Source organism: Sorex araneus, chromosome 1 (assembly GCF_027595985.1).
Source record: "Sorex araneus isolate mSorAra2 chromosome 1, mSorAra2.pri, whole genome shotgun sequence".
In the NCBI taxonomy this organism is placed as follows: domain Eukaryota; kingdom Metazoa; phylum Chordata; class Mammalia; order Eulipotyphla; family Soricidae; genus Sorex; species Sorex araneus.
The window spans coordinates 376,371,503-376,395,480 of NC_073302.1; the positions used below are offsets into that span (position 1 = coordinate 376,371,503).

General features: G+C 34.5%; 1 protein-coding gene across 2 annotated transcripts in view; it reads left to right on the forward strand.

The window, feature by feature from the left end:
- DGKB (diacylglycerol kinase beta) overlaps nucleotides 1-23,978 on the forward strand; it is a 743,388-nt gene that overhangs the window by 262,629 nt on the left and 456,781 nt on the right. For both annotated transcript variants that reach the window (XM_055124198.1, XM_055124199.1), the window contains 2 exons: nucleotides 12,016-12,048; nucleotides 18,595-18,711. In XM_055124198.1, coding sequence (XP_054980173.1) covers nucleotides 12,016-12,048; nucleotides 18,595-18,711 — 150 coding nt within the window. The remainder of the gene's footprint in view (nucleotides 1-12,015; nucleotides 12,049-18,594; nucleotides 18,712-23,978) is intronic.

The following is a 23,978-nucleotide window of genomic DNA, read 5'->3' on the forward strand; positions in this document are numbered from 1 at the left end:
TCAGGTACATGTCAAATAATGATAATTTTATGCAAATTTTGATTATCAAAATGAAGTTTTGTAAAATCCGTTTCTAAAACTTAAAATGGCATATGGCCAACTCCAGCTAATCTGCTTACAAATAGTCCTAAATCACAGAAAGGGGAGTAACCTATCAACACTCTTGCATTGGCCCAAAAGTGTCATAATAAAAAAATAATTAAAAAACCTTTCTGACAAATTTGATGTTAAGATAGGAGACATAGATATAATGTGTGTAGCATTAAATATTGCTTACAGCCTTTTAAAATTTTGTTACTAATTATACTACTATTCTTTACTAATGCTAAGTTTATATATACATATTTGAATAAGGCTACTTATTTATTTATTCAGCGAACTTATGTTGTATATGACACTATGCCAGGTACTAGAGAAATCAAGATAAATAGCTTTCAAAGAAAACATTTTTGTGTAAGTCAGCAGATTCTTGTAAGATATGCATCATATGTCCCTGGGCTTCATTTTACATTTACTGCTTTTTCATGCTAACACAATCTCAGTGTGTGATGTGATATATTACACATCATCCTAAAAGTTATAGTCCTAGGTTCATATGAATGTTTGTTCTTCTTAAGGAAAAATATGTTATTTAACTAACGATACAGCTGAAGTTATTGAGATTCTTTCATTTATTAAAAATGTTCTTTTTCTATTAATTCTATGCAAATTTAGTCTTTTCCTTCACAGACAGTTCAAAAAAGATATGTTAGTTTTGTATTGAAAAGTTATCTGCTGAACAACTAATTGACTAATTGTTAAATTATTTTTTCACAACATGTATTGTCTATGGGATAATGACCTCATGGCATTATAGGGGAATAATGGGGCCTCTAGAATCTTACCCTGCACATTCTAAAACCTTTGACAAGCACAGACACATGCATTTATTCATGCTTTCTAATGTACTATTGTATATAACATTACATGGAAAAGTTTCTACTTGAGTTAAAGGGGATTAAATATAAACCGTGCACACAGATCTCAAGTGATAGTCTCTTAATAGATGTCAGATACTCTTTATTGCTGCCCTCTTTTAGTTCAGTAACATTTTAATTAATTCACACTGATTGAATAAATGTACATTGAGACTTGTTTCCTAATGAGGGTGCATTTAGAGGAAAGGTTTTGCATCATTCTTATATCCTGTGGGTAATTATATTCTAATTATATGGTCGGGGGAAAAGAGTCTATAACTCAGTACTGATATTGTTCATTGGACCCAATTAATTACATGCACATAATGAAAGTTCATGATAAGGTTGACTGACAGTCAGTGTAAAATTTTAACTCAATTGAATCGTATCATAATATGAGTACAGAATTTGACTCTAGCCTGGCTAGCAAATGCTGTAGTGTGAGATCAGTGGAAATTTAGAAGGGCAAAGGAAGGGTGCAGATTTCATTGTGATTTGTTTGTTTTTCAATTTGTGACCTTTCTCAAAGATGATCAAAAGTAAAACAAAGCAGTCCAAGGCTTTAATCCTAAATGTTATCAATATTCTTTCATTAACTACAGTGATTTTTCTGTACTTCACAAAGCAGTGTACCGTGACACACTATAAATTCAGTGCAATGATCTATGGTGGGTTCATATGTTAATTATAATATGAATATCACTATTAATTTTATTAACATAACATTCAATATATGTTAGTCTTATATTAGACATTTAAGTGCGCATTTATTAAACCTTTCACTTCACTCAGATCCCGACCTGAACTTTCACAAAATAATGAAACATACAAGCATGTGCTCATAAATAGATTTCCATTGATAATTTACGTGTAAAGTAAATATTCTAATGCAAAATTTGAAATAAACAAATGATATATGTACATAGATATCATGCTTTTATATACGATGATTATATGAGATTCAACCTTACAGATGGTTGAATGTGTTATTTAAGGGTTGGTATTGCAAATATTTAAGAAATTGCAATGTTTCATCAAAAACATAATTTAATGTTTCAAACAAAAACATAGCAATAAAAACATAATTTAACTGTCAGCTTTAACTATCTTTATCTCCAGTTTTGTTTTGTTTTGGGGCCATACCCAGTGGTGCTGAAGGATGACATCTGGCAGGCTTGGAGGACTATATGGGTGCCAGGGATTGAATGTGGGTCAGACACACATTGCTCGGGCCCGTTTCCCCTTCAATAGTAATGGTTTCCTTTCTCAAATTTTAGAGAAACTGTGTCTTGGCTGCTGAGACAACAGGAAACGTATCTTTGTTGTTCTCTTTGATACCACTTTCTTTTTCTCTTTTACACTGATAATTTTTAATTTTAGTTTCTTTATCCTCTCTTGCAGTTTTTATTCTTGATTTTCCTCCTGAAGATAGATTTTTCATAAAGATATATAACTTTGTTTGCTGCTCATATAGTTCTTAGTAACTAAAATATTAACTAAAATGAGCATAGTGGAATCACTTCTTAATTGAATTCAAAGTGGACAGTGATACTAAGGGAAAAAATCAGATTTTAAAGTCTATAGACCAGTTTTTATTTACTGAGAATTTAAATTTGCCAGACATCTGTTTACTCCTAAAGGTGGCTATGGCTATGATTATTATGTACCCTTTTCTCTGAGAAAATTGATGTTTAGAGAGATTGAGACATTTACTTACCATCACATGAAGATAGAGTAGCAGAAGCAATATCTGATAACAAAAGTCCTATGATCTAAACCTTTTTTCTGTCCATGCTGCCTTTCCCCCAGATTGGTGCGTCATGCATAAATTAAATTTAGGGGGCATAATGGGTAGGATGTTCAGTGGGTAAGATGTTTGCCTAGCATGCAGCTGACATGCATTCCATCCCTGGAACTGCAATGGTCCCTTAACACTGACAGGAATGATCCCCCAATACAAAGCTAGAAGTAAGCCCTGACTACAGTCCTATAGCCCCTGTCCTGTTTACCGTTCCTCCCCCAGCCACACAAATTAGGGAATTGGACTGGCTTTTTCAGAAAATGGAATAGAACAAAAACATGGATTAAAATAGAAGGGGGGAAGGGGATGAAAGAATTTATCAGAGAAGAGGACTACAGGACAAGTATTATTTGTAAAATTTTTTCTACTAATAAAAACTATACAAATTTGTGTGCTGCTTATCACAGATAATAAGAAATCGAAGAACTGTACTTTAATTATATCAGCTCCTGATGACTTTGTGAGGCCTAGCCACATAGGATAATGTTTCTAATCATTTCATTTTACAAGCTAATCAATTTGGCAAAGTAACAGCAGTATTAGAAAGAGCTTTCAATGTTCCTGTTCGTTTAATTTATATGTAAGATTCCATCTTGAAATTATCTGAAAAGCCTATAGTGTCTGGACTAGAGCAATAGCACAGTGGGTAGGGCGTTTGCCTTGCATGCGGCCGACCTGTGTTCAGTTCCTCCGTCCCTCTCAGAGATTCCAGCAAGCTACCGAGAGTATTCTGCCCGCACAGCAGAGCCTGGCAAGCTACCCGTGGTGTATTCAATATGCCAAAAACAGTAACAAGTGTGACAATTAAGACGTTATTGGTGCCTGCTCAAGCAAATCGATGAACAACGAGATGACAGTGCTACAGTGCAGTACTACTATAGTGTCTGGGAAGCTCAGGGTCCACACAATGACAGGAAGCAAACTCAGGGCCTCATGCATGCTCAACATCTATGAAACGCTGTGACTTTGTCAGCTGAGCCACACCCATGTCCCTCTAGACAGAGTTTAAAATTTTGTCTTGTTTTGTTTTTGTTTGGTGGCTACACCCTGCACTGCTCAGGGATTACTTCTGGTAGGTTCAGGGACCACATGGAGTGCTGAGGATGAAACCCAGGTCCATGCAAGGCTAACACCCTACCCACTATACTATTTCTCCTGGCCCATGTTTTTAAGTTTTTATAGAGATATCTGGTGTCCTGTAGTCCATTTAGATATCAGTAATACTTGAAACGCATTCCCTAAAAGATTCATTGTGCTTTTCTTTTTTATACAGATATGCTGAGGAGGCCTTGCCTGCCCTCCCTTCTCTTTAATAGACACTAAATTAATTGATATTAGAGATAACATTCACAAGAGTGAGAAAAGAATATTTTTTGTGAATGAATTTAATATAAGGAGAGCAGAAATAACTTAAGTATTGTAATAGGAGACTTCGCACCAGGCTGTTTTCACTCGGGATGACCCAGAGGGGTTGGGTAAGAACCCTCCCTGCCCCAAGGGACCCAGCCCCTGCAGCCGACTTCCTCTACCCAACCACTGCTACACTCCAGGCCACTTTCTGGACACATTATAAGACACTTCCTACCCATTTTCCGTAATTACCACACCATATTTGATGGAGTTTAGACAGTAGGCAACAAATTATATCTTGGAGAGCCCAGCAAGCTACTGAGAGTATCCTGCCCACACAGGCAGAGCCTGGCAAGCTACCCATGGTGTATTCGATATGCTAAAAACAGTAATAACAAGTCTCATTCCCCTGACCCTGAAAGAGCCTTCGATCATTGGGAAAGACGAGTAAGGAGACGCTGCTAAAATATCAGGGCTGGGAGGAATAGAGATATTACTGGTGCCCGCTTGAGTGAATCGACGAACAATAAGATGACAGTAACACAGTGATACAGTGATTGTAATAGGAAGCGTATGTTGGTAAAACATTTAATGCAATTCGTGAATTAAGCAACACTGGAGGAGATTTAAAAAGGTATAACTAGGGGCGTAGCTACAGTACGGTGGGCAGGGTACTTGCCCTGCATGGGGCCAACCTGGGTTCCATCCCCGACACCCATATGGCCCCTTCACTCAAAAAGGAGTGATCTCTGAGCACAGAGCCAGGAGTAAGCCCTGAGCACTGCTGAGTGTAGCCCCCAAATAAAAATACATAAGGTGTGTATCTTAGAAAATATTTTTGTTAGATAGTTTCATTTTAATAATATATAAAAATGGGCCAGAGAGATTGTACAGTTGTAAGATACTGCCCTTGCTAGTAGTCAACCCGAGTATAATCCTCAGCGCCACATATTGTCTCCCAAGTACTATCACAAAGATCTCTGAGCACCATAAGGAAAAGCACCAAAACAAATTTAAAATGTCAAAATACCATTAGAAGGGAAAACCATGATTATGATATTTTGTAAATGATAGACTTGCCATACATTCAAACATTATTTGATTAGAGATGCTAAGAATGCAGTATAAAATAATACTTCTTGGGGGCCGGAGCAATAGCACAGCGGGTAGGGCGTTTGCCTTGCACGCAGCCGACCTGGGTTCGATCCCCGGCATCCCATATGTTCCCCCAAGCACTGCCAGGGGCAATTCCTGAGTGCAAAGCCAGAAGTAACCCCTGAGCATCGCTGGGTGTGATCCAAAAAGCAAATAATAATAATAATAATAATAATACTTCTTACTTTCTTTTAAGAATGTTTATTCTGTGGCTGGGTTTATAGTACAGTGGGTAGAGCATTTGCCTTGAACACAGCTGATCTTGGTTCAATCTTTGGCATCCCTTATATTCCCCTGAACACTGCCAGGAGGAATTCCTGAGGGAAGAGCCAGAAGTATCCTCTGAGCACTGCCAGATGTGACTCCCAAAAGCCAAAAGGAAAAAAAGGGTTTATTGAATTAATATATTAATTCTGATTAAAAATAATTAAGTACCTGAAAAAATTATTAGAGGTTAAAATGTTCTGCAAGCATTGTATACAAATGCTTGTGAAAATAAAATTCATGGCAACCAAATGTATTTTGTATCCATATTCTAGAGATGCCCTGGGAGCATGTTATTACCATATGTTAGGAAAGAACAATTCCACACCTTAGGTTAGGGCAAAGTAGCATTTAGAAGACAAAAACATCTTACTTTTCTTTTTTTCAGAAGATTTTAGTTTTGTTTTGCCATTGCACTGGCAGTTTGACTCTGCTAAGTGAATGCAGAGGGTAGTTATTGAATTCAGTTCTTTCAGGCAAAACATAAATAAACTGAGAGTTGGAAATGTAATACACTTAAAAAATACAATGCTGTAATCAATTCATTTCTAAAAAAAAATGTTATTCAACAAGTGGTAGCAGGCTAGAGCAGTAGTATCACGTGTAGGATGGTTGCTTGCATGCAACTGACCTGGATTTGAGACCCACATAATATGGTTCACTTGAGCACTACCAGGAGTGATTCCTGATAGCATTACTAGGGGAAAGTCCTGAGCACTGCTAAATATGGGCCACAAAACAGAAAAAAAAAAAAAGATGGTACTCAATAAACTACTTATGGATAAAAAAATAAATATTTTCCAGTACTGTACTTAAGATGTTACAATAATTTTATTTCCAATGACTTAAAATAGAGTCTAGCAATAAACTATAAAACAATTCTTGTTAGGTTTTAGCCTAAGACAGGGAAGCAATATATACAATTCTGACACTTAATTTATTTTCCTGGACTTGTCATTTAACAATTCTCATTTTCAGTATCCTGACCTGGAGAATGGGTGTTTTGTTTTATCTTGAACACAAAATGAGACAAAAAGCTTGAAAGCAATTTGCAAGAATTGAACATTCTTTATAGAGAGCAGGATGATTTTGTTAATTTTACTTTGGTCTTGCTGTAACTGATGACCATTTAATGTGAGTACGGGGCTCTTATTTTATTTTTAGCTAAGTCAAATATCCAGTAATCTTTCAACCAAAGATTTTTCTTTGTCCTATGACAATTTGGATTAAATTGTCAATTTAAAATGATTACACATTAGAAAATATGATGACAAGAGATATCTCAATACTTAAAAATAATAGGATTTTTAAAAAATTCTTTGATATTAGGTTAAAATTAATAAGTTCCCTGAAGGCAAATGCATCTTTTAAACTAATTATCTGTACTGTGTACTCTATTTAATATTAAAATGATACTGATTAAATAAAATCAATCACATTCCTCTGTAGTCACAGCTCACATTTGATTAAATAAAAATATACATTCCCTGTATTAATTCTGATTAAAAATATATTGCATTTAAAATTAAGCACTCATAAAAATTAAAAAAAGAAAACCAAAAGGTTTACTCTGTCACCCCTAATTTATAAAAGACCAGTAAAAATATATCTGAACTTTCTGTGTAATAAGTTACTTTTACCTGTATACAACATTTTCTTATTATGACTCAGAGTAGTGATAAGCATTTTATTTAAATATATATTACATGTGTTAGTTCATATACTACATATTTACATATGCTTACTCATTTATATCTACACATCTGTGAGCTTGTACAAAATTACTATTATCACTCTTATTTTTGTAGTGAATTTCCAATGTTGTTTTTGCAGATGACCAAATGTGGTTAGAGAAAACTCTCAGAGATGCTGGCTTATTTTCCTACCTGTGAGTTCTAGTCAGTAGCTGAGCTCTCAGTTTTGCATGATGCTGTTAACTTGACTTGTTCAATTGTATTTCTAGTCTCAAAGATGTAACAGAGTATGTGCATCTTCTTTTCATTTCACTACCTCTCTGCCATTCTTATTCAGTCAATATTCTGTATCTGCAAAACAGGAGAAAAAAAGCAAGATTTGTTCTTTCTTTTCTTCTTTTTCCCCCACTGAATCTTATGTGGACTTTATTCTCCTATATTTCTACTTTGGGGGACATTGAATCTTTCTAAAACAAGGATCCAGTGTATAACTGATTCCTCTAATGCCTTATCTATCTCAGAAGTGCCTATTTTATTTTGCTCATTCTTGCTGACTTACTGAAGTTCTGCTTGGTTAGTTAATAAACCATCAAACCATCAGGTGTACTCTCTGATTGCTCGGACTTGTTGGGGATCAGCCTAGAGTACCCCTCACATGGCTTGGTCATGAGAAGGAAACTAGAATGTACTGGCTGCTCGTTCCTTTTGAGAGATGGACAGATGACTAAGACTCACTTATTTTTAAAATTATTCCTTAGTACTCCCTCTCTTCATCTGTTGGAAATCTTTGTCAAGTATTGTGTTTGTGACCTGTGAGTAATTCTTCCAAATATGAGTTTGATGATCTAAGTATCACAGTAGACAAGTTTTCAGAATTCTATACCCTTTCCTATTTCTTGGCAAAAAAAAAAAAAGACAACTCAGAATTAAAGTACAATAGTTATGAATACTAACTTCAGAGTATTTGGCTTCATCTTAAAAATTATTTCTTCCTTCAGTAATCTATTACTCTGCTTTTCTAATATTAATAAAATATGTATCTGTATTTCCAGGCCATCGCAAGATGAACTATGAACCATTTTACACACACACACACACACACACACACGTACACACACAAATAAAAAAATAAGTAGCACTGCTAGTTTTAGAATAGAATGAGTTTAAATTAGAAAATGCAAGATTGGGCTGGAAAATCAGTCAACTTAAAAAATTATAAGAATTATTAGTAAAGAATAATATGACTTATACATGAAATCTTCTAAAATATAAATGTGATATCCAGTATTGTTGCAGAGAGGTAAAAAAGAATATAAATTGTTTTTTTTAATTGGATCACTGTGAGATACAGTTGCAAAGTTGTTCATGATTAAATTTCTCCATACAATAATCCAATACCCATCCCTTCACCAGTGTACATTTTCCACCACAAATGTCCCTAATTTATATCCTGCCACCCCCAGTCACCATCTCTGCCTGCCTCTGTAGCAGGCACTTTTCTTCTTTCCCTCTCTCTTTTTTCTTCAAGGCATTATGATTTGTAATACAGTTACTGTCAAGTTATTATGCATATAACTTTACATACTATCAGCACTTAGATCTTGTCCAGAGTGATCATTTCAATCTATCATTGTCATAGTGGTCACTTTATCCTCACTGCCTCCACATGTGACAAGTTTCCTTTCAGGGACCAGTCCTCCTGGCCCTTATTTCTACTGTCTATGGGTATTAGTCTCAGAAATTTTTAATTCCCTACAGGTGAGTGCAATCATTCTATGTCTGTCTTACTCCTTTGACTCATTTCACTCAGGATAATGTTCTTAATGTCAATTCATTTATAAACAAATTTCATGACTTCCTTTTCCTGATGACTGTGTAGTATTCTATTGTGAAGATGTACCATAGTTTATTTATCCAGTGCTCTGTTCTTGGGCACTCGAGTTTTTTCCAGATTCTGGCTATTGTGAATAGTGCTGCAGTGAACATAGGAGTACTCCAGTGCAGATGGCATTTCTGCTGTGAGGTTTTGGTCCCCCAGAGTGCATTCTCAGAAGTGGTATTATGCTGGGTCATATGAAACTTCAAATTCTAATTTATTTTTAAAGAGTGCCTATATTGTTTCTCAAAATAGCCGGGTCACTGGGCATTCCCACCAACAAACAATGAGAGTTCCTTTCTCACTGTGTGCAAACCAGAGGGTTGTTCTCTTTGATGTCTGCCAATTTCTGTGGTGGGAGATCATATCTCAATGTTATTTTTATTTGCATCTCCCTGATGAATAGTATGGGGAGCATTTTTTTAATGTGCCTTTTGGCTATTTGTATTTCTTCTTTGAGGAATTTTCTGTTACTTCTCTCCATTTTCTGGTGGGGTTGGATGTTTTTTTTTTCTTATAAATTTCTACCAGTGCCTCAGATATCTTGGAAGTTAACCCCTTATCAGATGAGAGTAGGTAACTAAGATTTACCATTCCATGGACTGTCTTTGTATCATGGCCACTGTTTCTTTTGAGGCACAGAAGCTTTTTAGTTTAATGTAATCCCATTTGTTTATCTTTACTCCCACTTGCTTGGTTAGTAGTGATGCTTCATCCTTGAAGATGTCTTTAGCTTTCAATGTCATGGAGGTTCCTGACTACATTTTCCTCAATAAACCTTATGGATTCATGTCTGATACTGAGACTGAGGTCTTCAATCCACTTTGATCTGACTTGGCATTAGAAATAAATCCGAGTTCACTTTTTTTTCTGAATGTAGCTGCCCAGTTTTTCCAGCAATACTTGTTGAAGTGCCTTTTCATGCTCCACTTTATATTTCTTGATTTTGTTAAACATTAAGTGATCATATAGTTGAGGATAAGTGTGTCAGAATATTCAAAATATACCATTGGTCTATAGGTCTGTCTCTATTCCAAGACCATGCTGCTTAATTACAACCTCTTTATGCCTGTCATCTTATTTTTCCCAAGAATACCTTTAGCTATTCTTTATTGTTCCATAGGAATTTCAGAAGTGTTTGATCTATTTCTTTAAAAAATATCATGGGTATCCTTATAGAGAGTGCATTGAATCTGTATAATGCTTGCAGATGATGTGTCTCCATTTCCTCTTTGGTTTCTTGAAATAGTGTTTTGTAGTTTTCTTTGTTTTGGTCTTTACTGCTTTACTTAAGCTGATTCTGAGGTACCTGATTTTCTGAAGCACAACTGTAAATGGGATTGATTTTTAATACCTCTTTCTTCTTTTTTATTAATTGTATACAAATCTCACACTGGAGACATTACTAGTGCCCGCTTGAGAAAATTGATGAACAATGGGAATACAGTGATAAAGTTCTATATAGGAAAGACCAAAAAGTAAAATAAAATAAAAGGAAAGCCATGGACCTTTGTGTATTGAGTTTGTAACCCTCCACTTTACTTTACAGATGTATAGTTCTAGAACCTTTTTGCAGTCTTTCAGATTTCCTAGTACAGTATGTCATCTGCAAATAGTGAGAACTTTTTTTTTCCTGTCCTATATGGATGCCTTTGATATCTTTTTCTTCCCTAACTGCTATGTCAATTACTTCTAGTACTATATTGAATAGGGCTGGAGCGATAGCACAGCGGTTGGGCTTTCACCTTTCACTTGGCCAACCCTTGTTCGATTTCTCTGCCCCTCTCAGAGAGCCTGGCAAGCTACCGAGAGTATCGAGCCCTCTCGGCAGAGCCTGGCAAGCTACCCGTGCGTATTGGATATGCCAAAAACAGTAACAATAAGTCTCTCAATGAGAGACGTTACTGGTGCCCGCTCGAACAAATCGATGAGCAACAAGATGACAGTGATGACAGTGACTATATTGAATATGCCAAAAACTGTAACAAGTCTCACAATGGAGACGTTACTGGTGCTCGCTCGAGCAAATCGATGAACAATTTGGGATGACACTCCCACTATACTGAATAGTAGTGATGAGAATGGGCAACCTTGTCTTGTGACTGGTCTCAGAGGGAAGGATTTTGCTTCTTCCCCATTGAGGATGATGCATACTGTGGGCTTTTGGTAGACGGCTTCAACAATATTGAGGAAAATTCTTCAAACTCCCAATTTGTTGTGGATTTTAATCATGAATAGGTGTTGGATCATGTCAAATGCTTTCTCAGAATGTATTGACATGATCATATGGTTTTTATTTTTTCCTTTTATTGATATGAAGTATTATGTTGACTGATTTGCGAATGTTACACCAAACTTGCATCCCTGGGATGAATCCTGCTTGGTCATAGTGTATCTGTTTGATGAGTTTTTTTAAAATTCTATTTGCTAGTATTTTGTTGAGGATATTCACATCTATGTTCATGGGCAGTATCAGCCTGTAATTCTCTTTATTGTGTTTTTTCTGTCCACTTTTGGCATCAAAGTGATATTTGCCTCAAAGAAACTTTTTGGGAGTGTTTTTGTTCCTTAAATTTCCTGAAAAAGCCTGAAAAGAACAAAGTAGGTGCCCTTATATGGTTTGGAAAGTATTCACTAGTGAATTCATCTATGCCTGGACTTTTCAATCAGCTCACTTTGAGTGGATGAAATTTTATTTTGGTTATATAACTCTAAACCAAACCAACTTTATAATAGACCTTTTCTTAATTTGTGGAAAAATCTATTTATTAACAACTTTAAAAATAAAGGTATAAAAAGTAAGTGCATTTGTAATATTTCATTTATATTGCTGGTATAGAGTGATATTAGATAGTTCATGTGTATTTGTTTTCAATTGAGTTTTCTTTTCCTTTAATATAAACTTCTCTTTTTCAACAGAATCTGCCTACTTCAGGAGTTTCAGTCACTGAGGTATGTAACCAAATAGGTTTTCACACTTGCTATTATTGGGTACTATATATTTTTATTCTATTATAAATACAAATTTAATTTTTCTCAGTTCCTACTGATATGAATTTGTATCTTATTTACTTTGATATTTATTATTATGGATGTAAGCATTTGTAATATACATTTGTCACAGGCATTAGGAAAACCGAAAGTTATGTGAAACAGCATATACAAAGGGAAATGTTACTGAAGAAAAAAATTTGACCAGTGTAAAAGAATAGCATCATTTGTTTGTCAAATGAAAATGCAAATACCTTGTAAAAAAGTCAAAAACTTTAGTGCTCTAAGTTACTAAAATGTAGGTCTCAATATCTACTTCAAAACTGCTATGAAATCTCATGCTTTAAAATGCCTATCAGTTTAAACAGAGTACCTTAACCTTAATCATTTGGCATATGAGATTATTTAGCAAACCTCTGAAATAAAATATTGTCTTAGAATGCGTGACTATTATGTTGAAAACTAATGAGACATTGCCAAATATATAATTCAGTAAGATTTTAGCTTTTCTGCATAAATGAATTTTTCCCCACATTGTTCTGTAGTATTATGTTTTTAAATTACTTTATCTCTAAAGGTTATACCTAAATACTATTGCTTCCATTAATATTACAATTTGAACTGACTTACATAGGAAAGCAAAACATTACATATGACAACTACATAAGAGTATCAGTTTGTTCAGAGTAAAATTTTGATAAAATGTGATAACCCCTACAGAAAAAAAAAGTCTTCTGATCATATAGATTGCTTCAATAATTTCCAATATTTAATTTGTTATCATAGAAATACTTGAAAGTATACTTGGAAAAATGTTTGAAACATGTTTTAATCTATGATAAAATTAAACTGCACATATTATTTGTCACTTAATGCTATCTAACACCATTATTATCTTTATTACAAAACATGATGTTAAATTACATACTCTAGAGGTCTAGTAACTAAGACTTTAGTATAATTTTCCTTTTAATCTAATAATTTTAGTTTAAGCTGATTAATTTTATGTTTATTTTGTTGAATTTTATTTTGCATTTACTATGGTTGAAGTAGATATAAATGCACTGTATACAAGTTTTAAAGTCTTCTATTATTTATGTTAATCTCCAAATTTTCCTACTTTCAACTATATAATTATCATCATATAGTTTAAGTAAATAGGACAAATTATTTATCTCCACCACGTGTATTTTTATTTTGTTAAGTGTATATTTATGCCTTTCGACACTTCTGACAAGGTATTGATTTACACTAACTAAAATACTAATCCTTTTTTAAAATATTCATAGTTGAACACAGTTTTTCAAGTATATTGATTCAGAAAGTTTCAAGCTTATGCGATATATATAAACTCATAAAGAAGAATCTCTTTTCAGCCATTAGGAACAATTTATATTAGTTAATTGAAAATATGATTAAAGTGTATGTGAGAGAACTTATAAGATATATTCTTGCCCTGAAAAAGTTTACTTAAGTATATGAATATCCATTTGAATATCCATTGTATATACTTTTCATGTAAACTCAGGGTTTTTCTTTAAATACTTAGAAATGTCATAAAGACTTTCTAACATATATCAGACTTTTCCTCTGCTTTAATTTCATTTGCTTTACAGTGTATTAATAACTTAAGGACAATTGTGAATCAATTTGTGTGTAAGAAAACCTTTGAAATTTTAATTGTAGTTGTGCATAAATCTAAAAACTCTTTCTATACACAGACACATACACCCTAGACACACACGCATACATACATCTTGTATTATTGTGTCTTCATAAAGTATGCATTTTTGTTGTTGTTATGGAAACTGGTCTTGCATTTTACACTCACAGTGCACTGATTTGAATAATAATTTACATAGTTATACTCTCTAAAGAAATTCTACTTGAAACTGGCATGACTAAACTGAGAACTGAAGTGAAAGCACATGGTTGAACATTTAATTCAACTGGTACAAAGAAACTTTGAGAGTGAATATAGTGGAAAACTATCTCATCACATTTAGTCTTCAACTTCCTTTGGCTCATTTATGAGTTAAATGGGAAAAGCTGGCCTTAGTGATGGAAGTCTAGGGCACAGGATGGTGGTAGTAAAGATGGGACTGCTCTTTGCCTGAAAGCCCAGACTAACCCGCAGATGTCATGGTGTCTAAATAAAGAGAGAGGGGCTGGAGGGATAGCACAGTAGGTAGAGCGTTTGCCTTGCACGCAGCCCACCTGGGTTCAATTCCCAGCATCCAATATGGTCCCCCAAGCACCTCCAGGAGTACCGCCTGTGCACTGCCAGGTGTGACCCAAAGAGAAAAAATTAAATAAATAAAGGGAGAAAAAAAGAAAATAACAATGAAGTGTAGAGTGAATGAAAGTGACATATGTACACACGTGATTTTGTAATGCACTGTAATATACTAGTGCACAGACAAAATTAAATAATCAAATTTAGTATTTTGCAAGTGGCTTTGTCCCAGTGTGAAATGATCCTATGAGAAACTACAAACATCTCATCTGTGATTTGTGAAGAAAAGGGATTATGGATCAAGTTGCAAATTGTACCTAGAATTGTGCTTGGTGGACAAGGCCTATAGTTATATTCATATTTTCCTTCATCCTATCTAACTAGCTGCTATCCATCTACCTAGAAAGACCTACCCAAGGTCATCATAACTACAATCATGGTGGCTTAGTGGACAAAGAACTATAAGGAAAATAACTTAATGCCTATCGCTGATGCTCTACCTAGGGATAATTTGACAGTTTCATTACAGTTTCATTCATATTTAAAAATTGCTAACTCTTGCTGAAGGCTTCAGGCTGTGCCTTTATCTCTATTTTCACAAATATTGTCATAGAAAACATTTCATTTTATATATAAACTAAGTGATGACTAAGGACAGTGATTGACTTGTACAAATTTGCATCAACTGCAACACAATGCTGGGGCCACATATCCAAACCCCCACTATTTGCTTTTGCACAAAGGTGATTTTGTCTCATCAACATTTGTGGATGTTTTGTTTGTTTTTGTTTGAGGCCCACACCCAGCAGTGCTCAGGGCTTACTCCTGGCAGGGTTCTGTACACAAATGGGGTGTCAGGAATCAAATTTTAGTCAGCCAGCTTGCCAGCAAGGCAAAGCCCCCTACCCATTGTATTATTATCTCTCTAGCCCCTCAATACATTTGAAAAGAAATAAAAATATTTACTTAATTTTTATAAAATATCTATAAAATTTTACAATTTTTGAAATTGTAAGTTTAAATTTTGTGTTGTAAATTGTAAATTTGAAAATTATGTTTGAAATTTCATAAAGATTTTTAATTCAAGCCTAATTTGCAACTCAGCAACAAGCAAGCACGCAATAACTACCAAGGATTTTGGTCCATTCTGAGCTCTTGCAGGTTTTGAGATCAAGTGTTTTTTTTTTCAGACAAGGAAATGTGCATATCTCACAGTAAGGTTATAGTGATCAAAGATACAGCTCTGTAGCTGTCTGTAAGTTAGTTTCTTAGAATTCATAATCCTTATGAGCCCAGATGAACATGCAACCTTTCTGCTTCAGAGAGCTCTGTTTCGGTTTTCGGGAGTGTGTGTGTGTGTGTGTGTGTGTGTGTGTGTGTGTGTGTGTGTGTGTGTGTGTGTGTGTGTGTGCGCGCGCGCGCGTTGCCCAGACATAGTTGTATAAGGGGGTATCTTTATTCAGGCAAGTAATATGGAAGCGGAGGGAGCAAATCCCAGGATTCTAATAAAAGGTGCTGCTCATAGGGAAGCAACCCCCTTTTGTTCTTGTAAACCAATCACTGCGCATTGCTGCTGCCTATGCCTCTTGCTGAGACCAGACAAAAAGGAAGACCTGTACTTGAGGTAATCATCACTCGATGCTTGTAGTTTGTGAGTGATCAATAACAGCAGGTTTAAATATTGTGGTAAACGTTTATTTTTGAAAGCAGTTTTTAGCAATGTAGAAAACGTGCTATCTCTGAGAATCAGCATGCTATAGAAAAAGATTTTCTATAGAGCACACATTTAAAGTAAGGCCAATTTTTATTTCATTCATTTCGCCCTTTTTTTTGTGAATGGTCTTTTCTTCTGTGTTTAGGATGATGATTATTCTTTTGGAAATCTAATACAATATAATCCACAGTTAAGATCTGTTACGCCACTTGTAGAGACCAAGAATCACAAAACATCGATTTCTGTATTTTAAACACCTGCATAGCTTAACAAATGATTGATACTTGAAAATACTGAAATATCAATAACTTTTTCTTTAGTTTTATGTTCTATATTCTTTCATGGCCTTTTTTTTTTCTGGCTTAGAATAGTTCTTTTCAACATCTGAATGGTCTCTATTGATTAAAGTAGTAATTTTCCAACTCTTTTTTATATCTCAGATACTTTTTCCAAAAGAACAAAATTTTCCTCAATTGTAACAAAGTAATACCTTGTTGGCTTAGAGCCAGAGCACTTTTTTGATAAAAGAATGAAGATAAAGTTCATAAACACTGCCCCTCTTGTCAGTGAGCAATTTTGTCCTAACAATTCTTGTAAAATATGATTGGTGAACTATTCCTAAAACTTTTCAGTTAACTAGCTTTAACTCTGGGAATATCTTAACTATCACAATAGAGTTCTGACAGACAAATTTAGTAAAGCCCCAAAAGAGACATTGAATTTTTTATGAATAAATATTTTTTCAAGGATGCAATCTCTTCCCCTCCCCATCCCCCGTCCTTCAAGTAATATAGATTTTTCTCAGTGAAAAGAGAGAAATCGCTTCTCAAAAAGCATTTCTAGCTTGTCAACTTTAATAACATTTAGTGAATATTTCAGAGACTACTTGGAAATCAGCATAAAATAAGTAACTATATGAAAAGAAAATCGTGAAGAAAATTGTGTGGTTAGAGTCTCTTTGTTTTGTAAATTTTCAGCCTTGATTAAGTCCACAGATTCTACTTATTAGTCATTTTCGGAATTGGGGGCATACCTGGTGGTGCACAGCTGGTTTTGTGTTCAGGAATCACTCCTGAAGAGACTTAGGGGACTATATGTAATTCTGGTAATTAAAGTAAGGTTGACCATATGCAAGGAAAATTCCCTACCCACTATATTATTGCCTCAGCCTCCTAGTAGGCATATTTACCTTGAAATTTTCTGAGTACATTTTTTTCATGTGTTAAACAAGCATTTAAAATATTTAAGAGGCGATATACCTAGAGTGGAAGTGGAAAGGGTTGCATATGCTTGTCACATAGAGAAAAGACTGTGGGGACATACGGAGAACGGCAGAATGATCTGTTATGTGACAACAGTTCTTCAAGCAAAATAAGCAAAACAAACCAAAACAAGAAATCCCAAGGTTGATGGTGCTTTTAACCATATAATGATGGAGATTCAGACTAATCATACACTTTGAAGTTTAATTTTCAGAGGGATTTAGCAGAAACACAATTAAGAAAAGTTTTCGTCAATTTAGGTCTTCTATGCATAATACATGTGTAGAGAAATTAAAAGGTTATGTATAGGAGTTACTTTTCATAGGAAATTTGAAACATGAAATATATATTTAGACCATAAATTCCAATTGAACGTGCTGGATTAAATACAGTTGCTTAGGGAATGAATGAGTATGCATTGTGAGAACGAGAAGATCAAGGAAGAGAATGTGTATTGCAGATCATCAAGCAAGGAAAATAATGCACAACAGATAGGCTGAGGGTAGTGACTAAGTCTCGCTAGATGAGATCTGAGAGAAAGTGTTCTGGAAACAAAGCAAGGAAAGCCTTCAAAAGGAAAAAAGTAAGTCATTGCAGTTAAATACTATTTTAAAGTTAAGATGACAAAATTTACTATCTGATGTTGCAGTGAGATGCCATTGATTTTAAGAAAAGGAGAGAGTAAATAAAAAATTTCAAGCATACTCCTAGAAAAATTGTTGCGTTATGTTGATAAAAGTAATTTTTGAATGGAATCAGATTAGTGCAATGTTCCATATAAATAGTAAGCTAAAGGAATTGTAATCACATAGGAATAATACCAATTTTTACAGGCTTTAACTGCTATTTTATCATATACATATAATTGAATCATCTGAAAGCCATTCTTAGACACTGAGTCAGTTAACAGTAATGACTTTCATATTATCCATCACTGTCACTGTCACTGTCATCCCGTTGCTCATTGATTTGTTTGAGCGGGCACAGTAACGTCTCCATTGTGAGACTTCTTGTTACTGTTTTTGGCATATCGAATACACCATGGGTAGCTTGCTAGGCTCTGCTGTGCAGGAGAGATACTCTCGGTAGCTTGCCGGGCTCTCCAAGAGGGACGGAGGAATCGAACCTGGGTCAGCCACATGTAAGGCAAATGCCCTACTCACTATGCTATTGCTCCAGCCCATAGGAATTCTAAACTGGAAAGTTGGACTCTACAGTGTGGCCAAGAAACGTCTACATGTTTTCCCATCTTAGAAAAAGAAAAAATAATTTTGTAAATCATTTTTTCCTTACAGGAAAGACAGACAACAGCAAAAAAGGAAAAGGGTGTTTCCCAGCAGCCAAACAAAGTGACTGACAAAAATAAAATGCAGAGAGCCAACTCAGTTACTGTAGATGGACAAGGTCTACAGGTAAGCTTTTAAATTAACCTCTTTGTAGTTTGCATATTTGTTACTTTTGTGCATTTAAGCATGTGTCTAACAATTTGTTTTTTATTGTGAAGATTATTAGCTCAATAGATGGCATCAGATCTTACTAATTTATCAAGATGTCAGTTTTACAACTGATTGACAGAAAGACACTGATAATTAATCATTTTTGTTATCTCCATCCATACTAAATGATAAGAGATCATTTGTCAATCTGAAAGTTTTACAGACTATTGCTAACTCTATAAATTATTATGTGTGTGTTATTTATTCACAACTATACTTTCTCTATGTGTGTTCTATGTATATATGAAGGAGAAAAGTGGAAAAAAAGTTGATTTTGGAAAGGATAAAATGGCCTTTGTTATGTGAATACTTTTGTTTTAAATAATCAAAATAAATAATATGTTATAGTTGTATATATATCTGGGGAGCTTTAAATCAAAATTGGCACGTCCTATAATTTTCTAGCACAAGAAAACATGAATGGCTCAACATATTGGTTAAAGTATTTTAAACTCTTCTAAGTGATCTCTAGGTTTCCCAACATCAAGTATAAGATTTCTTTCCACATGTACTTGGGCTGGGGGTTTTGGCTACACACAGCTATATTCAGGGGCTATTCTTGGCTGTATGCTCAGGAGTGCCCCAGGGCAGTGCTCAGGTGATCATATGTGGTGCCAGGGATTGAAGCCAGGGTCACAGCAAGACAGCCCCATGAAAGGCAAGTGTCTGACCTCCTGCACTGTTTCCCCAGCCTTTCATCTGTATTTTTAAACATATAGATTGAGTGTATTCTACTTACTTGCCTCTATATCTCATTCCAGTATGATGAGTATAATGTTTATTTAAATGCTAACTTATAAAATTCATTATTTTATTTATTTTTTCCTTTTGGTCACACCTAGCATTACATAGGGATTACTCCTGGCTCTGTGCTCAGGGATTAGTTCTGGCAGGGCTTTATGGACCATAGGGGGTGTCAGTGGTCAACCACAGGTCAGACACGTGCAAGGCAAGAGCCCTACATGCTTCATTCTCTCCAATCCCTGAAGTTCATTCTTTTGTCTACCTACATGTCTGCCTATGTGTCTACATACATGTCTACCTACAGTGTCCATTCATTTTTCTGAAGAATATGCTTCAGTTTTTTGTTTTCCGGAAAGAATTATTTATTAAAGAGGAGTATATTATGTCACTGTAAAGAACTTTAAATAAGTTTTTGACCTTTCCCCCCCACAGGTTTTAATATTCATTTAATATTTTCCATTTTCTTTGTGACTGTGAGTGATGTATTTGATATTCCATTATTTGGAAAAATATTTCAGAACACAAAGTAGTTGTCTAATTACCTGCCTTTCTTTTGACTACTTTACTAAAAATTTCATAATTCTTTAATTATTTATAGGTCTTTTAGTGTACTGTTTGATGAAATAATAATATATTCCAAATAGAAAATATTTAATAAGTAATAAAATTCAAATATATAAAAAAAGAAATTAATTTTTTAAATGTTATTAGGTCAGCATGATTTATAGTTGTGTCTCAGGCCTACAACATTCCAGCACAGATCCCATAACCTCTGTCACTTTCCCTCCACAAATGTCTCAATTTTCTTCTGACCCCTGGACCACTGCATAAAGGAGACAATTCCAAATGATAAAATTATTAAATTATTTCTTAAGATTATAGAAATTATCAAGACTCAATCAAGATTTACACTAATTTATAATTCATATCTGTTAAGAAGCCACATGTTAGGGCTCAAATAAATCTGTTCACAGATTTTATAGCAAAATCAAGAGCTACTATAATTCTTTGTTTAAATATTCACATTAAGAAATTTATCTTGCAAATATTAATTAGTGAAAATACTTTCTGTGGATTTCTGAAACAAAAACAATATAAAAGAAATGAAATCTTGAAATTTCAGTAGCTTTTGCATGTGATAAGATTTATTTTTCATATAAGGTAACACATGTCATAAATTTTTATGCATATTAATCTACTTAATCCTCCTAATAAATGAATGAGATATACTTCAGATTATTGCAATCTTTTACAAAATTTCAATGTGAATGTACAGAAATAAAATCTTTAGTGATGCACAATTAGTGATAAACCAAGGACTGAATAACTTTCATCTTAACTCCCAGTTTTTATTTTACTTCTAAGATATTTTCTCCTTGGTAAGTGTATTTTAAAGGGTATCACAATAATAAATAGTTTGCTATCTTGTTCTATACTGTGGCAGACTTTGAGGTAGAAATTATGAATGAAAAGTACGTCTTATGATCTAGCCTCAAATTCCTGAAATTTGGATAATTATACCTGACAAAACCTCAAAACCCTTGTACATTGGGTCCAAAAATACGTCAGTGGATTTGCCTTGCACACAGCTGGCAAGAGTACAGTGTCTGCTACTACACATTGTTCTCTAAGCTCCAACCAAAGTGATGCCTGCTTATGATCAGGAGAAATCCATGAACTCTAAGCAGTGAGGCCAACAAATAAAACTAAACTAAATGTTCATTTACAGTGTTTAAAGACTTTAAAATGACAAAGTTCTAATTTTTATTCAAAAGTAATATGAAATTTTTATCTTAGTATTGCTAAAATCACATTAAAAGCAGTCTATGATTAACTTTTCTGTGATGTTTTTCTACTCTATTACAGATAATATCTCGTAACTTTTAGGGCTTGTAAAAATGTCAAGTAAAATCATTAGAAAAGGCCTTCACAAACTAGCTGAAAATAAATATTTGCTATCGTCCTTTATTTTGAACTTTGTAAGCTTTGTATATAATATTATACAATAATCTATTTTACTTCATGAGAATAAAATAAGATGCATATGCATTCTTAACACAAATTTTAGAGAAATTGTAAAACAAGGGCTCTAAACAGACACAGTGGCTTGAGCGGTCACCTTGTATACAGCTAACCTGGGTTCAGACCCAACAACTTCACAGAGTTTCCTGAGCAAACCAGGAAGATCCCTGAATGCAGAGCCAGGTATAAGCGCTGAGCCAGTTTGGGGTGCTCCAAGTGTCCTCCCAAAAGTTTAAATGGTAAAGAAATAAATACCCAGTTAGCTGTATCACTGTATCACTGTCATCCCATTGCGCATCGATTTGCTCGAGTGGACACCAGTAACATCTCCATTGTGAGATTTTACAATAACAGTAACTTATTGTTACTGTTTTTGGCATATTGAATACACCACGGGTAGCTTACCAGGCTCTGCCCAGTTAGCTATTTTCAAAGAAGGGGAACACTTGTGATTTTATATTACAGTAAAGTAATGAAAAACGATTGCTCTTTATCAGGAATGTAGAAGGATGTACAGAACATTCCTTTTAGGTGTTTTTAAAAATATATATGAAAAAGCATTGCATCGCTGCCCCGGTTTGCATATAACAGTGACAGAAGAGATCTACACTGCTTAGAGAAAACTATTAATCATAGTTAAGCACATTCATCTTACTTCTTTCCAGCTAACCAGCATAATGATCAGGATTATTATTTCTAATTAGAGGAAGTAATAGATCATGTATAACCTTAGGATGAGTCTCATTAATTAACCTGAGTCCTGGGTGACTTCAAATAGTGGTGGTTAGGCACTCTGTCATTGTCATCCTCACACATAGGTTTACACTTAATACATATGATCAAATGTAATTGAAACTATAATTTCTAAACTTGCAAAGATAGAAAATTACAATTCTCCACAGGTGAAAACAGAACAAGAATAAAACAGAACATTTTTGAACCATATGTTGTTTAAGTTATCTTGTTCCTAAATAGTCTTTGAAAATATATTCCAAATTAAAGGCCGTTAGAAAAATCTAGTTTCTAATACTCTTAACAAGTACAAAGGCCTCTATTTACACTTAACCATCTAAATCTGAACCAGAGCTGTCCCCCTGAGGACTGTTTCTTATTGTTCCTTAAGTCTTATTTGTGATATTTTATTATCATGGTAACAGGGACTATAAATTATACATAAGTATCACTGTATCACTGTCATCCCATTGCTCATCATTTTGCTTGAGTGGGCACCAGTAACGTCTTCATCGTGAGACTTGCTGTTACTGTTTTTGGCATATTGAATACGCCACGGGTAGCTTGCCAGGCTCTGCCGTGCGGGTGGGATACTCTCAGTAGCTTGCTGGGCTATCTGAGAGGGGCAGAGGAATCAAACCCAGGTCAGCTGCATGCAAGGCAAATGCCCTGTCCACTGTGCTGTCGCTCCAGCCCATGCATAAGTAATATGTACAAATTTGCATTATCTATGTGTTGATGAGGGCTATATAATTTCCTCTCTGTTATTTTCTGTGTATGTATATATTTGTGTGAGTCTGTTTTTTGCACATGCTGGGATTCTCAAACTGAATTTCTCAGTAATCAAATCAGTTATTCATTGCCATTTACCCTCCATACCTCAGTGGATACTAAATTTTGGCTATTAAGGCAGTCTTGATATTAGGCACCAGCCTCCATATATAAAATATGCTCAATTGTAAATAAAATGCAAAATTGGAACATAGTAAGGTAGGAAGTGTAAAGACTAAGGGTTGTAGTTTTCTAACATTTTAATTAAGCAAATTCACTTTGCCTTACTATGTAGTATTCTGGCACCTCTAAGCTGTTAGAGCCCTAGAGCTAAAATGAGGAATTAGCTGGTGTTGGATAGAAAAGGATCAGTGTGAGTAAAGTTTGGAGAGCAATTGATGATGTTGTTAGATATCCAAATGGAATTTCAAGTTCAGAAACAGATGTTTGTCTTTAACATATAGGAAAGTGGACAGATATGAATTTGTAGTTGAATATACATTGATGGCATTTAAAATATCACTAAGGGAAGGAGCATATGAGACAAGTCATAGAACTTATAGTTTGAACCAATCTGATCTGTAAATTATGCCTGTTAATATATGATACATGAAACCACCCCTTTATCTGATTAAATAAAATTTTTCATTATTAGTTATCTACTTTATGGAGGAGAATTTGTCATGAATTGTTTCCTCCTTCTCTCCCTTCTCTCTGATTCAATATATTTTTCAACATTATCCTCAGACTATTTAATTCCCAAATTATTTTATGAAATGCATAGATCATAAAATCTTCCCTGAACACTTTACTTCTGTCATAAATATTTCCATTTTTAAAGTGTATTAAGCTATTCCAGTATTTCTTAAACTTTGTTTCTTTGGGACCAGAGAGATAGTATTGTGATTAGGTGC